Consider the following 21,679-nt stretch of genomic DNA (forward strand, 5'->3'; position numbering starts at 1 on the left):
ATACCCCAGGCCATGGACTTTCACTGTGCAGCCTAGGTTAGCTGAATAGAAAGGATGTTTATAGCAGATTCATTGTCAGAAACACTGTGAAGTCTCTTGCTTCCTGTGGTTACTGCCCAGTGTCAACCCCGCACTGAAACTCCCTTGCGATGGTCTCTATGTTGCTCTCTGGTTTGTTTCCTGTCTCTCCTTCTCTTTCCCTCCCCCAGCCCTTGTGTTCTCTGTTCTGTGATACACAGACTCTCTTCCATCTTCTGCCTCCATGAAAGAAAGCCCTCTCCTCTTTTAGAAAATATTTTATTTTGTAAAACTTTTAATTTTATATTGAAGTATAGCTGATTAACAATGTTATTTTAGTTTCCGGTGTAAAGCAAAGTGATTCTGTTATACATATACCTGTATGTATTCTGTTTCAAATTCCTTTCCCATTTAGGTTGTTATGTAACATTGAGCAGAGTTCCCAGTGCTATACAGTAGGTTCTTGTTGGTTATCCATTTTAAATGGAGCAGTGTGTACATGTCAACCCCAAACTCCCTAACGTTCCCTCTGCCCACCCTCCCTGCCTGGTAACCATAAATTTGTTCTCAAAGTCTAGGAGCCTGGTTTTGTTTTGTATAAGTTAATTTGTATCATTTTTTAAAAAGATTTCACATATAAGTGATATCATAAGATATTTATCTTTCTCTGACTTCACTCATCTCTAGATCCATCCATGTTGCTTCAGATGGCATTATTTTATTCTTTTTAATGGCTTAATAATATTCAATTGTATATATGTATCACATCTTTTCTATCTATTCCTTTGTTGATGGACATTTAAGCTGCTTCCATGGCTTAGCTATTGTAAACACTGTTGCAGTTTGGGTATGAAAACAGTAAAGAGGTTCCTTAAAAAACTAAAAACAGAGCTACCATATGATCCTACAATCCTACTCTTGGGCATATAACCAGAAAAAAACATGGTCCAAAAGGGTACAAGCTTCTTTTACCTTACTGCCTTTCAGGAAGACTGGCTTTCCTCAAGCGTTTTGCTTTGCCACCTTTAAGTCTGGGTGTAAATTCAAACTTGAATCAATCCAGAGGTGGGATTTGAATCAGCCATAGTTTTCTATGCCTCATGCCTATCGTAATCCCTTCACTTAATGCAGAAACAGCTGATCCTTTAAGACAACTGGGCTTCCCCGGTGGCTCAGTGGTAAAGAATCTGCCTGCAACGAAGGAGATGTGGGTTCGATCCCTGGGTCGGGAAGATCTCTGGAGAAGGAAATGGCAACCCACTCCAGTATTCTTACCTGGGAAATCCCATGGACTGAGGAACCTCTCTGGCTACAGTCCATGGCATCAGAAAGAGTCAGACGCAACTTAGCAACTTAGCACACATAAGACAATTAGTTGTTCCATTTATTTACTTAGCAAATATTGATCGAGCACTGACTTCATGCCAGATTTTGTGGTTCAAGCTGGTGCACTGGCAACCTGCCAATTGAGTCAGCATCAGTCCCTGCTTTCGTGGCATTTGTAGTCTAGAGACAAGATATTAAGCAGATTATCAAGGGTGTAGTGCATATAAACAATGAAAAGTCAGGAAAGGCTTCCTTGATTAAGTGTTGACTCCACTGGAGTGAAACTGAGTGTCTGGAATTAACTAGGGAGATAGAAATGGGGTGTGGAGAGACTGTTTCAGGTGAAAAGACTAGCGTGTGCCAAGGCCCTGTGGTTGCTATTATCACTGTGCCAATGAACCTCAACCATAGTCATGTCTAGAGCACTAAGAATGAAGCAGACCTGGAAGGGAATGAGTCTCCAGGGTAGGCAGGAGCCAGACAACATGCAGTCTCATAGAGCAAGATCAGGATTTGTTTTCTGTACCGAGAACAATGAGGAGCCACTTGTTGATTTTAAGCAGGAGGATGAGGTGATTGGAACTGTGCTCTGAAACGTCTCTCTGGCTTTAGCACGCAACGTGGATCCGCGGGGGTGGGGGTGGGGACAAGCGCGGACGTGAGAACAGAGAGCAGAGGGGTTGCCCTGGTGTGTGGCGCGGCGGAGGCCATGGACACGGGAAGAAGGGGCGTCCAGGAGGATTTCCGCGATCAGATGACCAATGTGGAAGATGGGGGTGGAGAATCCCAAGAAAGCGTCCAGCAAACTGGTGCTGGTGTTGCCACGCCGTAAGCATTAAGAACACTGGAAAAGAGCCCTTATCCTGTGCTGAAAAACAGTAGTTCAGCAGTTTTGCTCTTCGGGTGTGTCTGCCTCAGCTCCCATCCGGCGGCTTCAGCTCTACGCCCTCCTCAGACACCACGTTCGGGACCTAGATGCGAACTCAAACCCTCTCAGCTCTTAAAGGACCAAGTAGGTACCAGACCGGCCAAGTCGCCTAGCCACAGAGCGAGAAAGATCCAGAACTAGCTCTATGCATTCTGGAGGAAGAAACGAACACTAAACAAGCAAGCGGATTCCCTCCGAACAAAACTGATCAGCAACCGACCCTAAACGGCGCGAACGCCTGATTGCCGAAAAAAGGGAGAGAACACCTCCTGCGCATGCCCGCCGCCGGCTCGCGCGCGGGAGCGAGTCCGGATGACGTCACCTCCCGGAGTCTACGGATGACGTCACTCTCTAGCGCCGGCCGGAAGAGGCGCTTGACGGCGCACGTGGGTGGAGGCGCGTTGGGCGGGCACATGGCGAGTTCTGCGGGGTTGGCGCTGTGCGGGCATGCGCTGGTGGTGCGGGGCGGCAGCCGGTTTCTGGCTACCTCCACTTCGAGCAGGTGAGGGGTCGTTCTGGAGCAGAAGCCCAGGTTGCGGTCGTGCGCCAGGGTCTTGAGATTCCGGTTCTCCCGCCCCGCTGGGGCTGCACCTGCCTTGGAGTGACCCTAGGGAGCCCCGCTGCTGCCTGTGAGCTCTCCGGTGCCGCTTGAGCCCGGCTGCGTGCCTGCGCCTCGGAATGTCCGCTCTCCCTGTCCTTCTCCCAAGACCTACCCAGGGCCCCGCGCCCTCAGCGGCGGGCCTGCGGCATTCTTTGCCGGTTCCGCTCCAGACATTTCCGGGCTCTGTGGGGTCCGGGGGACGCACATCTCTGGGGCGTGGGAGGAAGACAGCTCTTGGCCTCTTTTGGGGAGAGGGGTTTACTCCCGGGGACCACGTTCTTCGCGCTCTCTGCACTCGCTTCCCTCTCTCTGCATCGCTGCCTGCTTCCTCATCCCCGCCCATATCCCTTGACCCCGCTTTGCTTGCCCTTCGGGGCGAGGGTCTTACCTGACACTTCCTTGCTGGAGGTTAACCCCAGAACCACAGCCGCTTTCTCCCTAGTGGCCCTTTATAAGGTCGTCCTTTTGCTTTCTCTAATTTCACGCCCCTTATCGTTCCCGGAATTTTTATGTTTGTTGGTCGACTAGCCTTGATCCAGGAACCTCTTGAATATTAGCAGTGGCCAGTTTCGGCCCCGTATTTCCTTTCTCAGGGTAGTTTTGATTCTCCCAAACTTGAAACATACAGTGTGTCTGTTAAATGTAAATGTGCGCAGTGTTCTTTGTTCAGAGTTTGGTTTCAGAGATTCAATGAGATGTTAAGTCTAGATTTCACAAATTTATTCACAAACCTGTTGTCTGTCCCAGGTTATTTTATTTTAGAGCCGTAGCACATGCCACAGTGGGAGATGAGAAAATTAGACTCCATCTGGTTGATTCAGTTCACACCTTTTGAGGAAACCTAGTGGCTGGCTGGCAAGGTTTCTGACTTGGAGGGCTGCTGCTCATCCTACACGGCAGTGCTCCATATGAAAAGAGTTTAGCTACAGTCACTTTAAAGGCTGCGAATTAGAGCGGTGGGGTGGGGTGGGGGTGCTGCTTAGGGCCTGGTAGGGAAAGTGGGTGGCTTCTATACTGGTAAGCGCTTGGCAGGCACTGGAGCTTTTCTAAACAATTACCCCAAGTTTTAAACTTGGGTGCATAAGGCTAAATGAAAACTGAGTCACATAGTCATCTTGTGCTGATTTTCTAGTTGTTAAAGAATGGTATATTCCTGTTGAGTTTTGGTCCTCATTTATTTCACTTAACTGATTTTTATGCACAGAATGGCAGGTATGTATGGCAGATACAAATAGGTTCAGCAAATTAAAGCTCCTTAGCTGTTCCCTGAAATATCTTATGGAGACAAATTCTTGTGGAGAAAATCCTTACTGAGGATGCAAATATTTTTTTGATCCAGGTTTTTTTTTTAAAAAGTGAACATTGTAATGAACAAAGTGCTTCATTTAAAATATTGCTGTTATTTTTCTTTAGTGATGACGACAGCCTCTTCATGTATGATTGCAGTGCTGCAGAAAAGAAGTTACAAGAACATAAAGGGTGAGATGGTGCAGAAGCCTCTTCTGGCTCACTGATAGTTTCAGTAATGGGACTGTTTAGTCTAAGAAGTAAATTGTTGTTTTATTTGCTGAATTCTTCATTTCTGTTTTCCAACTGTGTGGATAAACCAGAGACCACCTCCAGAGAGAAATGTGCTATTGACTTTCAAACTAGGCATTAGGGATATGAGAACTTTTAAAAATACTTTAAATTAGTTTGTCAGTAGTTAACTATTTTATTGGTGCTTTGAAATAACAGGCAATTTCAAGTACATTGAAAGCAGGTGTATGAAATTAGCTAATTGAAAAAAGAAAAGTATGGTCTTTAAACAAATTATTTTATTGGAGTATAGTTGATTTATAACGTTGTGTTTCGGGTGTACAACAAAGTGAATCAGTTATGCGCATATATGTATATGTATATATCCACTCGTTTTTAGATTCTTTTCCCGTATAGGTCATCACAGAGTATTGAGTAGAGTTCCCTATGCTATATAGTAGGTCCTTATTAGTTATCTGTTTTATGTATAGTAGTGTATATATGTCCAGAGAAGGAAATGGCAACTGACTCCAGTACTCTTGCCTGGAAAATCCCATGGACTGAGGAGCCTGGTAGGCTGCAGTCCATGGTGTCGGAAGAGTCAGATAGGACTGAGTGACTTCACTTTCACTTTTCACTGTCATGCATTGGAGAAGGAAATGGCAACCCACTCCAGGGTTCTTGCCTGGAGAATCCCAGGGACGGTGGAGCCTGGTGGGCTGCCGTCTATGGGGTCACACAGAGTCGGCCACGACTGAAGCGACTTAGCAGCAGCAGCAGCAGCAGTGTATATATGTCAGTCGCAATCTCCCAGTATATCCCTTTCTCACTCCTTTTCTCTTCTGGTAACCATCGGTTTGTTTTGTCATTCTGTATGGTGGTTTTCTTTAGAAGAATTGGACTTGGGACCCCCTTTTTAAAAAAAAAATATGATTTGATCCCTGCCTCTAGTTGTGGATCAGTTCATGTCCTTGAGGGAATGGTCCATAGGATCTCCGAGGGTCTTTCCAGCTCAGCCCTTGGGATTCTGGCATGTATGCTGAGAGACTTTTCTGTATTAGCTCTACTCCTTAAAATTAGAGTGGTCTTGATCTTCTCCATGTTCCTCAATATTTCTTGTATCCTGACTACCTGAACCTCATTGCACTTCCTACATCTGATCACATTATAATCACACAGGACCAGCCTGAATGACACAGCTTCAGTTGCTCAGGTAAGGCCTGACCTGTCTCCTGTCTTTCTCAGGGAGGACGGACAGCCCGTGGATCAGGGGAGTGACACCGTTCTGGCGTCCACCTTCTCCAAGTCTGGCAGCTATTTTGTTTTAACTGATGACAGTAAGCGTCTGATTCTTTTCCGTACAAACCCATGGCAATGTCTGAGTGTCAGGTATGAAATGCTAATGTTGAACTGTTAACGATGTTGAACGCACAACTTACACTTGCATGCCAGTAACAGTCGTGATAGTAGCCATAGTGTCAGTAGTTAACACGTGGTACCAGCCCTGTGGCAGGCGCTGTTTTGAGTGCTGGGCTGGTATTAGCAGATTTAAGTCTCATAGCAGGCCGGTGAGTGGGGTGGGGGCATTGTTCTCACCCGCCCTCCCTGGCCAGCAGTCACTCAGCTCAGCTGGGCCCTGTCCTGGTCTCTAACTACAGAGTTTGTGCTCCTGGCCACCAGGCCATCCTGCTTCCAAACAGTGTTGTTTCTCCAGCCCCTGAGAGTGTTGGGGGCTTTGTGTAAGGTAAGGCACCTGGGCCACAGTGTTAACTTGGTGAGTTTTTTAAGACGGTGCACTCACTTGAGTATCTGAAAGGCTAGGGCTCCGCGTTTATGGGAGAGGATGTCACCTGCCTTTCCCTGGCAGCAGTTTCCTCACCATCTGTTTCTGCCCCTGGAACTTGGAGTCCCCCTAGAGATCACCTTCTCTGAGGCCGTGAGGCCATAGGCCCGGCCTCTCTATGGAGGAGGGAGAGTCTTCACCACAGGGGCTGTGCCCACTGTTCGGGCTCTTGACCCTTGGGTCCCTCGTTGGAACACTGACCACTTGGGGAGGTGTGGGGCCACGCGCAGGGCCTGCTGCTTGAGTGCAAGTTGGAGGTGAGCTTGCACTTGCTCTGTAGGCAGCAGTTCTGGACTTGCTAGAAGGCGAACGCATGAGGGAATTGTCCCTTCTGTGTGCGTCCGTGGGTAGCAACTCTGGACATGGGTACAGGAGCGTCCACGCAACCTGCCACAGTCCTAGGTCCTGATACTGGAGCTCCTACCCCTCGAGAGGGTGAGCATCCGGGGCTCTTGGGTGCCCTGGCTGTTCTACAAGAGTCTGAGGAGGGAGGAAGGAGGGGTATGTGTGGCCTTGTTAATGAGGGAGTTTAGGTGAGACTCCTTGAACCCAGGGCAGGGCAGGTGTTCTTGGTCCCTGTGAACGCCCGGGTCTGTCCCCAAGGGTGTGGGCTGAGGGGAAGGTCCCATGTCGCGGGTTCTCTCCATAGGAGATCTGAATAACGTGGGATATAGACTTTAGTGGTCTAGGTACCTGGTGCTTTTTTTTGTATGTTTGCTTCTGGCTTTTAAGTTGATATCAGCAGAGTAACTTTGTGTAGGAGGTGCTTGCAGTAGGTGGTTTAGAAGACAGGTGATGTAATTTTTTGATGTTAAGGAACCAGATTACAAACTCCAGGGCCTCTGTCCTATTGATTGCTGGGTAAGGGGCGGGATCAGTGTGAACTTCAGCTCTTCCCATGCATTTCCTTGGAACTCAGCACCTTCCCTCTGTTAGGAAGCTTTTGGAGAAGGGGAGCAGGGTTAGTTTTATCACCGAGGCAAGGACAGCAGACATCATCCTGGAGGGGGCGCTTTACCTTTGGGGCACAGCCCCTTTGGGATCTGATGGGCCCCCTCAGAACAACACCCACCCTTGGTACGTCTTGACATCCAGTTCATCCACGTTTGACCAGCCGGGGCCTTGAGTGGGACCCCTTTGCAGCTCAAAGCTGGCTCCAGTGGGCCCTTTCTCTGGCCCTGACAAGGAAGAGGGGCTCAGGTTGCCTGGGGGGTGGCCTGAGAAGAGGGTCCTGGGCCGTAAACCCAGTGACTCTGTGGAGGCAGGAAAAGTGCTGGGACTGCAGTCCCTGCAGAGGCTGAAAATTGGTGCCCCCAAGATTCCTTCTGTTGGGGTGGCATGGCCAGCCTGCCTGACAGTCCTGTCTGATGACCTGTCCCCCACCTGCGAGCCGACGCCCTTGAACCTTAATTTCCAAACCCCCTCCGTGCAGCTCAGTTGCATCCTGGAATTGGTGTCAGGATGCGTTTAGCCTGAAAAGCTGGAAGCCCCTGGCTGGCGAAGGGCCCGGAGGAGGTATGGCGTCCCGCAGATGTGGGGCTGCCATGGGGAGTGGACCAGCTTTGGAGGGGTCACGTCCTCCCCGGGCAGACGAGCTTCTTGGGACCCAAGCCCGTTGCTGCTGGAGGCTGTCCTGGTCCTAGGGTGCTGTGCACAGCCGGGGCTGTGCCTGGGCTCCTTGAAGCTGCTTATCAGCTCTGCGGATTCTGACTAATCCTGCCTGGAGTCTAATTACCTTTTTCTGTCATTGTTTTCCCTGAGTTTATCACATTATGCTGCCTTGCAGGGCCTCACAGGGCTGCACTGGCACCGAGGGGCGGAGATGGTCCAGTGGCTGCCGAGCCCCTGGCAGTACCCCTGGGCCAGGTGGGGCCTCCCGCTCAACTCTCGGTCCCCTCATCCTTCTCCCAAGAGGCGGGCAGGGGTCTGATGGTCCCTGTGGGGGGAATGTAGTTCCTTTAAGCTTCAGTTTCTGTCTCAAGCTGACACTTGGTGTCCTGGCTGCTGTGAGCCAGGATAGATGCCAGTTGTTTTTCTTTTACTTAAAAAAATAAAAAATTTATTTGGCTGTGCTGGGTCTTCATTGTTGCACACATGCTTTCTCTAGTTCTGTTGCGCGGGGGCTACTTTACTTGCAGTGCGTGAGTCTGTCACTGCAGTCTTTTCTTGTTGCAGAGCATGAGCTCCAGAGGCACGGGCTTCAGCAATAGGTGGTGCTCAGGCTCAGTTGCTCTGAGACATGTGGGATCTTCCTGGACCAGGGATGGAACCCATGTCCCTGGGGTTGCAAGGCAGATTCTTAACCATCGGACCACCAGGGAAGCCCGGATGTCAGCTCTTTACAGGAACAGCGGGTCCCTGCCAGCCCTCGGTGATGACAGAGCCGGGGCCGGCTCTTCTGCGATGAAGCCTCATATGTAGATAGATGGCAGGTGTTTGTGCGTGAAGTGGTGGCATGGCTCCTGTCTAATGTAAGATACCTCTCAGTGGAGACAATGGAAAATGACACCAGGAAGAAATACCATGAGCCCCGGCCCAGGACGCGCAGTGGGTGGTCGGCCTGTGTCGGCACAGCCCTAGTTTTGCTCCTTGTGGCTCGTGGACATGACACATCTCATGACTCTCATGGATCAGGGGTTTGGGCCTGTGATGCGCCCCCAGTGGAGGGTCGCTGGTGGCGGTTCCCCCCCAACCAGCTCTTGGTGTTGGACCCTCCTGTCCTCAGGTGCTAGGCACAAGCAGTGCTTGTAGGATCCTGGCCCAGACGGCAACGCCTGCAGTGGGTGGGTGGGAAGCCAGAGGGCAGGGGCATCCTTTGTGGTTTGGATTGCGGCCCAGAGCACGTTTAGTGTTTAGGAAACTGGGCTTGTCATCTCCCACATGTACAGAGAGGCCAGGGCGCGTTCTATCAGGACAGTCTTTAAACACAAGGCCAGTTGAGAGGGTTAGACACTTAGATACTCACCACCCAGACCTTACCATTAGTACATTTTGAGCAGAAACAGCATCATAAAAGTAGATTTGTTCAAGGCACTGGCTCTGTCTCCATCCTCACAGTCGCTGTGTGTTTTTGGCAGCGTTTTTGGTAACTGCCACGTGGCAGGAGCCGCCGGTCAGGTGGCTTGCAGGTCAGCGGCGGCCCTGGTGCCGACCCCTGTAGGCCGACCGCGGGCGTCTCTGGCCTTGTAGGACCGTGGTGAGGAGGTGCACGGCCCTGACCTTCACGGCCTCTGAGGAGAGGATCCTGGTGGCGGACAAGTCTGGCGATGTGTATTCCTTCTCCGTGCTGGAGCCACACGGGGGCGGCAGGCTTGAACTTGGACACCTGTCGATGCTGCTGGATGTGGTGCGTGGGCAGTGGGTTCACTGGCTACAGTCGGGATCAGGGTGAGGAGCGGGCGGGCGTGGGCTCTGCCGTGGCAGGGGCAGCCCTGCCGACCTAGGGGTAGGGGCTGCGGGGGCGAGGTTTTGGAAGGTGAAGCGGGGTGAAGGAGGGCAGTCGAGTTAGGGGGTGGCTGGGTGGTCTAGTCGAGGAGGAGGGGTTTGGGAAGAGCAGATGTCTGGCCCCCAGGCACTGAGAGGCCCATGAGGCCTGGGCTGCAGCGGGGTGGTGGCTGGGCTGGTGTGGGGCCCTGTAGGGAAGTAAGGGGTCGGACCTGGTGAGTGGCTAGATATGGGGACACACGAAGGAGAGAAAAGTGACCAGGTGGGAAGACGGGAGTGGGCAAGGCCGGGCATCCAGATACAGCCGAGGCCCTTGGGGGACACCTGAGCTGAGGCCCGGGAAAGTGGGGCGGGAGCCAGCATGCTGACCACCGGGCCTGCCCCTCTCACCTCGTGCACAGGCCGTGAGTCCTGACGACCGCTTTGTCCTCACCGCTGACCGGGACGAGAAGATCCGGGTGAGCTGGGCCGCAGCTCCGCACAGCATCGAGTCCTTCTGCCTGGGCCACACCGAGTGAGTCCCCCACCCAGCTCCCTGCCCCCCACAGAGGGAGGCTCTGGCTCTCAGCTGCGGAGGCTCCTGCCCCGGGAGGAGGCGACTGGCCTTAGCGCCTGGCCTGCCTCCTGACGAGACCCTAGTCCAGCTCACCCCCAGTACCAGGGCCTCTGGAACTTTCAGAACCTCCTTTCCCGTTCAGAACCTATTTGCCGGAGGTGTTCTGGGTAGCATCCAGGTTTTCTCTGCAGCATCCAGGTCTCGATCCCCAGCTCGCCATCACTGCAGGCTGTCTGACCTTGCCGCCTGCAGGAGGCCCTTCCCCTGACAGCCACTCTGGTCAGTTAGGGTCACCCATGGTTTCCACACGGCTCAGGGCTTGTTTCTGGAAGGCACATCCTTCCTCAGGGTCGATGGCCCGGCAGCACCAGGCAGTGGTCCATGGTCAGTGGGGGTGGGTATCAGGGGATGAGGAACACGCGTTGGTCATTTCCATCGTCCAGGCAGCTGTCTTTACACCCCCAAGCGCTCGTTCAGTGAGTGGACTTTGATGTTAACCTGAGGGAGGTGTGTCTGCAGACTGTCGATCGTCTCAGGCAAATGGCTGATGAGGGTCTGCGGGCAGGAATAGCAGTAGAATTGGCTCAAGTGGTGTAACGAGGTGGAGGAGGGACTGGTGGGGTAGTTCAGTTCTGAGCTCGTTCCTGTTTCCTTGGTTTTTAATGGAACGTAAATGTTGACCTTGAAGAAGGTCGCTGCTTGCTGGGTTTGTGAGTGTATTCTGTAGTCATCCTCAGAGCGGAGTCACTCCTATGACCCGCCACCCCCACTCCCCTCCCCTGCCCCCAGTCTCTGCTGTGCCCCGCCTGCCCCAGTGGGCACACTCTGCCTTAGGGCCTTTATCCTTGCGCTTCTCACCTCTGGGCATGTTCTTCCTGTGGCTCAGCCCCTCCTTCTTTCCTCTGCTCTCTCAGGACCCCCCTGGAGAATGCCCGCCCCCACCCCGCTGTTCTTTCTTCTCAGCCTTTGCTGTCAGGTTCAGAGCCATGAGCCACCCAGGTGTGAAGTGAGGTGTGCCGTTGGTGTGAACGTGGATTCCAAAGGCAGTATGAAAAAGCAGTGTAAAAACAGCTTGTCATTCATTTGTTACATTGATGCAGGTTGAGATGGTAACACTTTGAGAATGTTGAGTTAAGGCAAAAACCTAGTGTTAGAATAATCTTACCTGAGTCTGTCTATTGGTGTGGTTACCGGCAAAGGTAAGCTGCCCTTGGTGGCTCGCGCTGGGGCTGGATGGGCCGTTCCGAGCCTGTGCCGACACCCAGGGGCTCCTTATGGCCTGGGCCTGTCTCTCCCCTGCCTCCTGGGGGCGGGGTTTCCGTCAGGTTTGCTCCTTGCTGTTTGCAGCCCTTGGCATGGTGCCTGGCATGCAGTAGGTGCTCAGTGGGTGTTTCAGTGAGCAAATGACCAGTTGTCGCTCTTGGTTAAGGCCCTGGAAACTGCAGTTTCCGTCCGTTTACTGTTGAGATGTTGAGGCGGCCCATACCCGCTGTCACAGTCACGCTGCTGCGATAAACACAGGCCAAGTTCAGCATGTACTTTTGTTCCTTTTGGAGGGCCTTTCGGGATCGCAGTCCTGGGGAGCAGGACTGGCCCAGGCCAGGGTGAGGCTCCAGGTGGCTGGGAGGGGGACTGGTGGATGTAGGGAGCTGTGGAGGTCCCTCCTTGTCTGGGGCTCCCCGGGCACCCGAGTGCTAGATGACGTTAGAGATGGGAATGCAGCAGGCAGCTCTGGTGGGGGCCAGTCTGGGGGGCTGGGCTGCTTGGGTGCGGCGCAGTGGGTGCGACTGGCTGGTGGTCAGTGGTACCGCTCCCCCTCCGCCCTGCTGGCATGTCACCCTGGCGTCTCAGACCCACTGAAGTGTGTACCCTGGGGCAGCTTCCGAGCAGGGCGGGCCCTCTGAGGCCTTCCTGGGAAGCGCGACTGGAGTGACATCGTGTGCTCCGCACACAGTCCTGTTGCTCCTCGTGGTTTCTCCTGGGGTCTGGGTCGAGGATACAGGCCGGACGGAGTCACAGCAGCCCAGCTCACCCTCTGCTTCTCCCCTGCAGGTTCGTGAGCCGCATCTTCGTGGTGCCCAACCACCCCGAGCTGCTCTTGTCGTCCTCCGGGGTGAGTACTCTGCTCCCCCCGTGCACCCCTGGTGGGGGGGCATGGATACCCCGCGTGGGGTGGGCCCACTGTGAGCAGCCTGTCTTCGGCGCCCAGCTGTGGTGTGAGGTCGGCTTGTGCCTTTGTTGAGTGGCTGTCCACTCGGTGGTGCTTCTGGCTCCCTGTCGAGCTGACTGGCTCGCGCCCTGCTTCAGGCTTTGTGCGCGCGTGCATGTGTGTGTGTGCTGCGCTGGAACGGCAGTGCGTGGATTCTGGGCTGAGCGGTCCTTACAGCATCGTGATCTCAGTAAAGAGTCTGGTAGACGGTCCTTTCTGAATCCTAGGAGGACCTGGTCCTGTCCCGGTGCCAATGCGCTCGGCTCTTCTCCGTGACCCTTCTGTCGCGTGTGAGCGTGTGGAGAAGGCCGTGCACTTGGCCGTGGAGGAAGGGTGGTCAGTGAGGACGGCTGCCCGGTCCCAGGAGCCGGGCCCGAAGCCTTAACAGCTGGGTGACTGGGGGCACCTTCCTCTCGGGATGATTAAGCAGCACTTGGCTGACGTGCAGGTCTGCGTTACTAACAGGGTCTGAGTCTTGCTTTCTCTTGCTTCTCTTCAGAAGCTCTGCCCACAGCCTTTCACCTTTGTCTCTCCACCCCTTTAGCTTTTTCTGCAACTCGGGGGTCTGGGGAGGACTGGGGGGGCCTCGTGGACCCCTGACGGGCAGGCCTTCCGGGTGGCGACCGCATCCTGTTAACCTTCTCCACACGTGGTTTCTCTTGGGCCTTTACTTTTCTCTTCTCTCGTCCTGTTCTGGAAAGCTATGCATGGTCCTGTGAGAGAAAAGAGGAAAATAAACGTGCTGGAGTTCACGGTGGCAGCCAGCTTCTGTGGGTTTTGTTGTAAGCCTCTTACAATAAAAGAAAGTACTCACGGGCACAGAGAAGTGTACTGACCACCATTGGTCTGGTTGCTCAGCTTTACCACGTCCAGCATCGTGCTTCTACTCCTTTTCAAAGAAACGCAGGAGTTCTGGCACTGGCCATCCTGGGGGCCTGTCCCACGTCCTGGGGGCCTGCCCGCCCCTCGTCACGTGCTGGGGGCCTGCCCCCGCCTCCTGCCACATATCCTGGGGGCCTACCGCCCCCCGTCACGTCCTGGGGCCTGCCCGCCCCCCGTCACGTCCTGGGGGCTGCCCCACCTCCTCACCGGCCACCCCGGCCCAGGCATGGTATGTGTGGTGTGTGCCCTGCATGCTGTGAACTGCAGTTTGTGTGTTTATGTGAAAAGCCAGCCACTGCTCTCAGGCTTAGAATGGAAACCAACACTGCCCGCCCTTCCCCAGCCGAGGCCAGCCCCCGGGGACCTCGGCTGTGTCCTTTCGGCCGGTGCTTCCAGGCCGCACAGGTGACAAGCGCAGACAGCCCCCGTTTGAGGGCGCACGTCGTGGGGCAGGCTTCTGAAGGCGCGGGGATTCGGGGGCCCAGCTCGCGGGAGCTGCCCTCTGCCTGCCCCAGCTTTCGGTGGTCGGGCAGGTGGGTGGGCTCCGTCCAGTGTTTCCCTGCAGGTCAGGTGGTCGAGCTCCAGGGTTTTCTCTCTGGTGTTCAGTTCGCTTGGTTTTCTAGTCCGAGGCCGTTGAGTCTGGGTCCCCTGTGTGGGGTCTGATCACCCTTCTCTTTGGACGTGTTTGGGGGCCTTCTCACCCCATAGTGTGAAGAACGAAGGGGCGGGGTGAGGGGGGCTCACAGGGGCCCCTGAAAATCGCTCACAGTCTGTGACTCTTTCTTTCTGAACCTCAAGTCTACACCTGGGGGTTTTGGGTTCCTGCCTCTGAAGCTGCCCTCACCCCACTTTTCCTGGAAACTGTATCAGGCGGGCACTGGCCCTGTCGTCTCATTCTCTTTCCTTTTACGTTTCTTTTCTTGAGTTCCTGCTCCCTGTTCTACTCTGTCTTCCTGCAGGAATGTTAGTTTCTGCCCTTGTCCTTGGAACATTCTTTCTTCACAGCCCTGTTCTTGCATCCTGTGTGCAGACCTTTGCACTCCCTGAGGTGGTGTGACGTGTGGGGTTTTTAAGAGGTTTTCCTGTGTGTGTCCCCCAACCCCCCACCGGTGTGTTGCTCATTTTTCGAGTTTCCTCAAAGTCTGGTGCCCGGGTGTCAGAGTTGGGCACCAGGCCTCATCAGATGCCAGCGTGCACCCGGCTCCATCTCACTCCCTGTCTGACCCTTCTCTGTAGATGTCTCATGCTGTGTCCTGCCATCTTGTGATGAGTGTTGTAGCAGATATTTCTTAACATTACCCTCTCTTTTTCACTTTACTGAGGTAACGGTTTATAACACCTAAGTTTCACATGCACAACGTTCTGTTTTGACTTCTGCGCACTCTGCAGCGTGCTCACACCAGCAGTTTAGTTTCCAGGCATCGCAGTCCAGTCCAGTGGACCCCCTTCACTCATCTTGCCTTCCCACCTGGTCACCATGACTCTGTTCTTTGTATCCGTGTGTGTGTGTGTGTGTGTGTTTGGCTTATTTTTTATATCCCACTTAATGAGTGAAATCATATGGCATTTGTCTTTCTCCACCAGACTGATTTTACTTGACATGATACCCTCTAGGTCTGTCAATGGTTCTGTTGCAAATGGCGAGATTTAATTCCTTTTTTATGGTTGGGCACGCGCGTGCGTGTGTACCACTTTCATCTGTTGATGGGCTCTTAGCTTCTGTATCTTGGCTATTGTAAATAATGCAGCAGTGAACATAAGGGTGCATATATCTTTTCAAAGTAGGGTTTTTGTTTTCTCCTCAGGAGTGAAATCGCTGGATCATTTGGTAGCTCTGATTTCTTGAGAGACCTCCATAGTGTTTCCCACAGTGGCTGCACCAATTTACATTCCCGCCATCGGGTCCCTTCTCTCTACGTCTTCACCAACATTTGACATTTGTTGTCTTTTCGACAGCAGCCCTTGGGAGATGTGGGGTGCTGTCTCACCCCATGACTCACATGGGGTGCTGTGGTTTTGATCTGCATTTCCCTTATGATTGGGGATGTTGGATGTCTTTTTCCTGTGCATGTTGGCCATCCGTATGTCTTTTTTAGAAAAATGTCTGTTCGTACCCTCTTCCCATCTTTAAAGGTTGAAAAGTGGTGGTTGTTGAGTTGTATGAGTTCCTTGTCTACTTTGGACATTAACCACTTATCAGATGAATGATTTGCAAATATCTTCTCCCATTTGTTTGGTGGTGGTTCTGTTGGTCATTTCTTTTGCTGTGCAGAAGCTTTTTTGATGTAGTTTCATTTATTTTTGCTTTTATTTCCTTATCCTGAGGAATTTTATTTGGAGAGATCTTGCAAGACCAGTGTCAGCATAACGCCTGTGTTTTCTTCTTACAGCTTCAGGTCTTACATTGGTCTTTAATCCATTTTAAGTTCATTTTTCTGCATGGTGTGAGACTGTGGTTCAGTTTTATCCTTTTGCACATGACTGTTTTCTCCACACTGTTTATTGAAGAGACTGTCCTTTCTCTGTTGTATGTTCTTTGTTCCTCTATTGTAAATTGTTCATATGTGCCTGGGTTTGTTTCTGGGCTTTCAGTTTTGTCCCATTGATCTGTGTGCCTGCTTTTCTGCTATTAGCATACTGTTTTGATTATTGTAGTTTTACAGTATAGCTTAAAATCAGTGTGTGAAGGGAGTGTGACACCCTTCCCTTTTATTATTCTTCCTCAAGATTACTTTGGCTCTTCAGGTCTTTTGTGGTTTTCATATACAGTTTAGGATTTTTTTTGGTTGTTGTTTAATGTCTGTGGAAAATGTCATTGGAATTTTGATAGGGGTTGGATTAAATCTTCAGTTGTTTTAGTTAATGATGGGCATTTTAACAATGTTAACTCTTCCAGTCCATGAGCACAAATATCTTTGCATTTGTTCATGTCTTTGGTTTCTTTCAACAATGTCTTATACTTTTCTGAGTATAGGCCTTATACCTCCCTGGTTAAATTTATTCCTGGGTGTTTTATTCTTGATGCAATTATGTGTGGGGTTGTGTATAGAAACTGAACAGAGTTTTGAGCATTGATTTTGTACCCTGAAATTATTCGTTTATTATTTCTGGTAGTTTTTTGCTGATGTCTTTAGGGTTTTCTGTAAATAAAACCACATCATCTGCAAGCAGTAGCAGTTTTACTTCTTCCTTTCCAGTTGGATTCCTTTTTTTTCCCTTGTCTGATTGTTCTGACTAGGGCTTCCAGTACTATGGTGACTAGAAATGGGCACGCTTGTCTTGTTCCTGGCAAACCCTTTTTTTGCATTTATGTTATTTTTGGAGCTCACATCAGGCTGTACCAGTTGATAGTCTCATGGGTAACAAGTGGACGTTCTCTTTGCACCCATTCCCGAGCAGTGATGTGGACAGTTCTCAGTGCTCATGAGCCTCACGTATTTCTCCCTGTGCGGATGCATGCTCATCCGTGTGTGTGCACACGTGTGTGCATGCATGTGTGTGCACTGCAGTCCCAGCCTGTGCGCAGCAGGCCTCGTCTTTGACCCCCAGCACAACAGGGTGTCTTGTGTCCTTGTCCGTTGAGCTGAGTGGGGTCCCCTGTGTGTTCTTATTGGTCTGTGAGATGCTTTGTACAGTTGTCCCTAAGCAAAGAGCGTTTAGCTGGGTGGGGGGGGCAGTGCACTGGCCGAGTTATCGTCCCCATGACCTGGTGAAGCCTGGATGCCCCACTGGGCGCTAACCGTCCCTGGTGTCTGCAGGACCGCACCCTGAGGCTCTGGGAGTACCGGAGTGGCCGCGAGTTATACTGTTGTCCCCTGACTAGCCTGCAGGAGCCCGCGGAGCCCTGGAGTGACAAGGTAAGCCCACACGTTTGTCTCGGAGCCTCTCCAGCTGCTGGGATCCTGTGGAAAAACTTCCCTTTACGTTGGAGAAGTTTTCCTGCTGTCAGTGCAGACTCCCCCTTGGGTTTCTGCCGCCACGGTGCCCCCGTTGGAGCCGTGGCAAACAGAGGCCTGTGTGTTCTGCTGCCTCCTTCACATCCGTGCCCTCCTCAACCTCCTGACGCCCCTGGATGGTGAGGAGAGGCAGGGCACAGAGGGGACCAGAGCGAGCGGTTCCTGATGCTGGGCCTGGCTGCACCTGCACAAGCCCGGGGCCGCCCCCCAGCCTGCTCTGAGAGCTGTGTGGCCCCGCCACGTCCCCTCCGCTCCTCCTGGCTCTGACCCCAGGTGCGTCCTCTGCCAGGACCTGTGGATGCTCACGTACACGCTGTCCGTGGTTACACCCCCTCTTTTCTTCCCCTTGTGCTCTCTGCCTTCCTTTTGACCAATTCCGTTGACCTTAGAGATGCTGCCCAGGCTCCGTGAGGCCCGTGTGTCAGAGCAGCCTGTGAACCGTGCCCTCTCTGGGGTCTGGAGAGTCCTGCAGGGTCTTCTCTTGCTGTGGTGGACCACACACAGGGACTGTCTGTCCTGCAGTGATGCCCGAAGTTAGAGCAGGGCAGCCGGCATCCAGTCCTGGCCAGCTGATGTCACTGCTTTTCCTTCCAGAGGTTCGCCGTGTCCAGGATCACTTACTGGAGCCAGGAGGACTGCGTGGCTCTCTCGTGTGACGGGTGAGCCCACGTGGACATGGTGTTGCTCCTGGTTCCTGCAGGCCCATGAGGGTGGGAGGAGGCCGGGGGACGAGAAAGGGGTCTCTGGCTCAGCCTTGCCCTGCAGTGACCTTGACTCTGAGCCCCACTACTGCGGCAGGAGCAAGTTCCTTCCTGTATGCCAGCATCTCACTCGCCCACCAATGTGAAGGCAGCCCCGGCCTCACTGGCCTGTGTGTGTGTGGCCTCTGGCTGGCCTCTTGTGCAGGTGGAATCCTGGCTAAGGGTCAGCTGTGGTAGCGTCCACCCCAGTCAGGCCCAGCTCAGCACGGGGGACCCCGGGGGCTCCAGTGCAGACGAGGTGGGCGTGGGGAGCACGACCACCCAGCTGTGCCCTCCTGAGCATCGTCCACGTGCTGGGAAGGGGGTTGGGGGGCCTCCCACATTCTCACCTGTCCTGATGAACACCCTGGGGTCAGCATCTGAGCTCGTTAGAAAGGAAGACCCAGGATTACAGGGTCAAATGCTGCCTGGCCTGGGGGTGGGGGGCTGACCTCACCGCCTGGGGTCCACGTGCTGCTCAGTGGGTGGAGTGGCTGTCTCCTCTGCACTGTTTCGTCCTGGCTGTGTAATTAGCTGCTCCAGGACTTGGGGATGGAAACCTTGGTGAGCTCACAGCTCCTGGGGGCAGGGGCGCAGGAGTGGCTGGGTGCTCGGGGCTCAGGGAGTCATGAGGTGGCAGCTGAGATGCTGGTGGGCCGAGTGCCCCTCGAGCCATGGGTACTGTCCTCACCGTCCCCTCTCTCCTGGCAGGCTGCCCGTGGTCTACATCTTCCAGCTGGATGCTGCCCAGCGACAGCTGGTTCCAAGGCAGCTGCTGACTTTCCAGCACCGGGTGTGGGACGCTGCCTTCGAGGAGGGCCATGGGCTGTGGGTCCTGCAAGACTGCCGGGAGGACCCCCTTGTGTTCTACAGGCCCGTGGGCGGCCAGTGGCAGGTAAGGGGGCTGGACCTGCTATGCCCCAAGCTGGGAAGAGGGGAGATGGCTCTGACCCCTTTCAGCTTGATCACGTCCATGCCAGAGGCTGTGTCCCGGGGGGGCAGGGAGCTGGGGTGCCTGCTGGGTTCCCCAGTATCCTGTGTCTACACTGGCATTTTGGGGGCTGTTACTATCGTTGGTACCCTTTCCCTGTGACTCCTGGTCACATGTTTCTTTAGGAAAAGAGCCTGCAGCTGGGGGCTCCTGGGTGGGTACCTTTCAGACTTGCAGCCTTAGCACAGTCTTGTACCTAGGGTCTGCTGGACGCCGAGGGGCCCCATCCTCGCAGGTGGCCTGGGTGGGCCTGTGTGTCACCTTCCGCCTGGCCTGTGGCTCACCAGGTGCCATGGTGAGGGGCAGGGGACGCTCGCAGAGCTCTCTGCACACTTGTGTGTCCTTGACGAGTGCTCAGGGCTGCCCAGCAGCTCATTCAGGTATTTTTATCTGAAGGGGTGAGCCAGTGCCCCTGGCCTGTGCCTGCCGGGTTCCAGGCACTTTAGCGTCACCCGTGATGAGCCGGCAGCGCGCGTCCCCGGCTCTGGGTGACGAGCCGTGGTCACTGCTGTGCCGGACGGGCCGGGTGGACTGCCTTGCTGCCTCCTGGGGGTGCGGAGGGCAGGCTGTCCCATGCCTGTGCGGCAGCTTGGGGGTTTCTGTCCTCTCTGATAAAGGTTTTCTGTTCATCTCCTCAGTCTGTTCCTGAAAGTGCCGAATTGAAGAGGGTCTCTGCTCACGTTCGCGTGAACTGGGCCATGTTGGAAGGTGAGGACTCGTCCTTGGCCTGCTTTTCCTGGGTCACGTTCAGCAGGTCTAAGAGCGCAGTACCCAGCAGGGGTCCGCTTCTTGGGGTGAGGACGTGGGGCCTGTGGGGTGTGTGTCCCTTTCAGGGCAGGCGAGTGCTGTGAGGCAGGGCTGGTCAGTCCCCTTAGAGAAGCGCTGCCCTGGTCTCAAGTTAACCTCAGTGGGGCCAACCTCCGGGCCACTTGGTTGGCAGGGTTCAGGTCCCTGCATGTTGCTGGACAGGGGGCTGCGTGTCTCCCCTTTCCTTTCCGGGGTGCCCTAGGACACCCCGGTTGGGTGCCAACAAGATGTAGCCACGGCCCCTGCACCTGGTCTCCCGGGACCCCGTGTCCCTGTGAGAAGTGAGTCCTTGGGGCAGCCAGGAGTGGCCATCAGGAGGTGGGCGTTCTGCGGGCAGTGCCCGAGGAGGCCCCAAGGTCCACGAGTTCATTCCCTGCTACAGGAGGGTCCGCCAGGTGCCCCTTAGAGGCAGAGCCCTGAGTCCCCGTCCATCCTCACGCCTGGTGTCGCCCCGGCATCCGGTTTCGTCCCTCCCGCGCAGGCTGTGCCGGCGTGGACAGTGGCTTCAGCAGCCTCTACAAGGCCGCCTGCGACAACATGACCACTTACCTGAAGAAGAAGGAGGAGCGGCTGCAGCAGCAGCTGGAGAAGAAGCGGCGCGGGGCCCCGCCGCCCGGGCCCAGCGGGCCGACCAAGAAGATGAAGCCCGGGGAGTTGGCGCAGGGCTGCTCGTCCTAGCGCTCGGGGTGCCCCTCGGGGGGCGCAGTGCTGCCCTCTCCCCTCCCACCCGCAGCTCCCTGACTTCCTCGGGCTGGGCGGCGGCGAGGTCCACCCCGGCTCAGCGGACCCCTGGGGCCGTGCCGGGCAGCTGGACGGGACCATGGGCTGTAGAACATTCTGTCCCCAAAGCTGTGCCACGGGTCAGCGTCACTGGAGATGCTGTTCGAGAGTAGTAAGTGCACCCAGCGCCTCCCTTCTCCTTGGAGGGTGGTCGCCCGCGGGCCTGGCGGCAGCTTCCTGCTCGTCCTGCAGCGGGCTTCTGTCGGCAGCCTGGAGGCCGACATCTTGCCAGCAGCACCGTGGATGCCTGCGCTGTTGTCCTCTTGCCCTTCTGGATGGTCTGCCATGCTGTCCAGCAGGTGGCCCTGTGCCCCATGGGCTGTTAGCCCAAGAGGAGGGAGTACTGGCTCCCGATGCTCAGGCCCCGTGGGGCGAGGAGAGCTTGTCGCCAGCGTTGGTGGAGACAGGCTTGTTCACAGACGCGTGAGAACTGGGGTGCCCCGGCTGGACACTCACTCACTCCGCAGGGAGGTGACTGGTGACATGTACGATTGATTTTGATCTGGACTTTGTGCACTGCAGCAGAGCAGGAAAGCCTGCTGTGTGCTAATTCCTGATCAATAAAGATGAGTTTTTCTGCAGCTTCTAGAAAATTGAGCAGCATCACATGGAACTGATTTCAAAATATATTGAGCAGAACTGTGTATGATGAGTGTGTTCTCTGTGATTGAAATGTTTACCTTTTGGTTTGAAGAAAGACGTTTTTGTGGTGTGGGGGGTGTTTCATGGGCGTTGGACATAGGTCGTTTGGTGTATCAAAACCTGGAAGGCGTCAGATTGTTCCTTAGTGCCTTGTTTTAATTTAAACACTGATCTGGAAACAATACTGTTTATAAACCTCTCAGGGTTGCTTCCCACAGGGGACATCAGGGACTGCCCGCCCCCCCCCCCCCGCCAGCCCCTGCCCTGCCCTGTGGCGCATGCACCACACACACCTGTGCCCCGCCTCGCCCCCCCCCCCCCCCCCCACTCACCCATGGCGCCCCCCACCCCTGCCCCGGTCCCCCATCCGACTTGGGCAGGGTAGCCGGTTGGTGGAGAGAGGGTGGTACCTTCAAGGGTGGCGGGGTGCCATGGCTT

At 54.3% G+C, this 21,679-nt stretch overlaps 1 protein-coding gene across 1 annotated transcript; it reads left to right on the forward strand.

Moving 5' to 3' along the window:
• Positions 1-2,053: 2,053 nt before the first annotated feature.
• Positions 2,054-21,246, forward strand: WDR4 (WD repeat domain 4). The gene is made up of 11 exons (XM_061167510.1): positions 2,054-2,774; positions 4,287-4,352; positions 5,637-5,780; positions 9,424-9,580; positions 10,080-10,192; positions 12,287-12,347; positions 17,084-17,182; positions 17,876-17,940; positions 18,733-18,916; positions 19,651-19,720; positions 20,301-21,246. The coding sequence occupies exons 1-11, from the start codon at positions 2,548-2,550 to the stop codon at positions 20,495-20,497; spliced, it is 1,383 nt and encodes a 460-aa protein (XP_061023493.1). The 5' UTR covers positions 2,054-2,547; the 3' UTR covers positions 20,498-21,246.
• Positions 21,247-21,679: the final 433 nt, after the last annotated feature.

The sequence above is a fragment of the Dama dama genome, chromosome 19 (assembly GCF_033118175.1).
Source record: "Dama dama isolate Ldn47 chromosome 19, ASM3311817v1, whole genome shotgun sequence".
NCBI classification, from domain to species: Eukaryota; Metazoa; Chordata; class Mammalia; order Artiodactyla; family Cervidae; genus Dama; species Dama dama.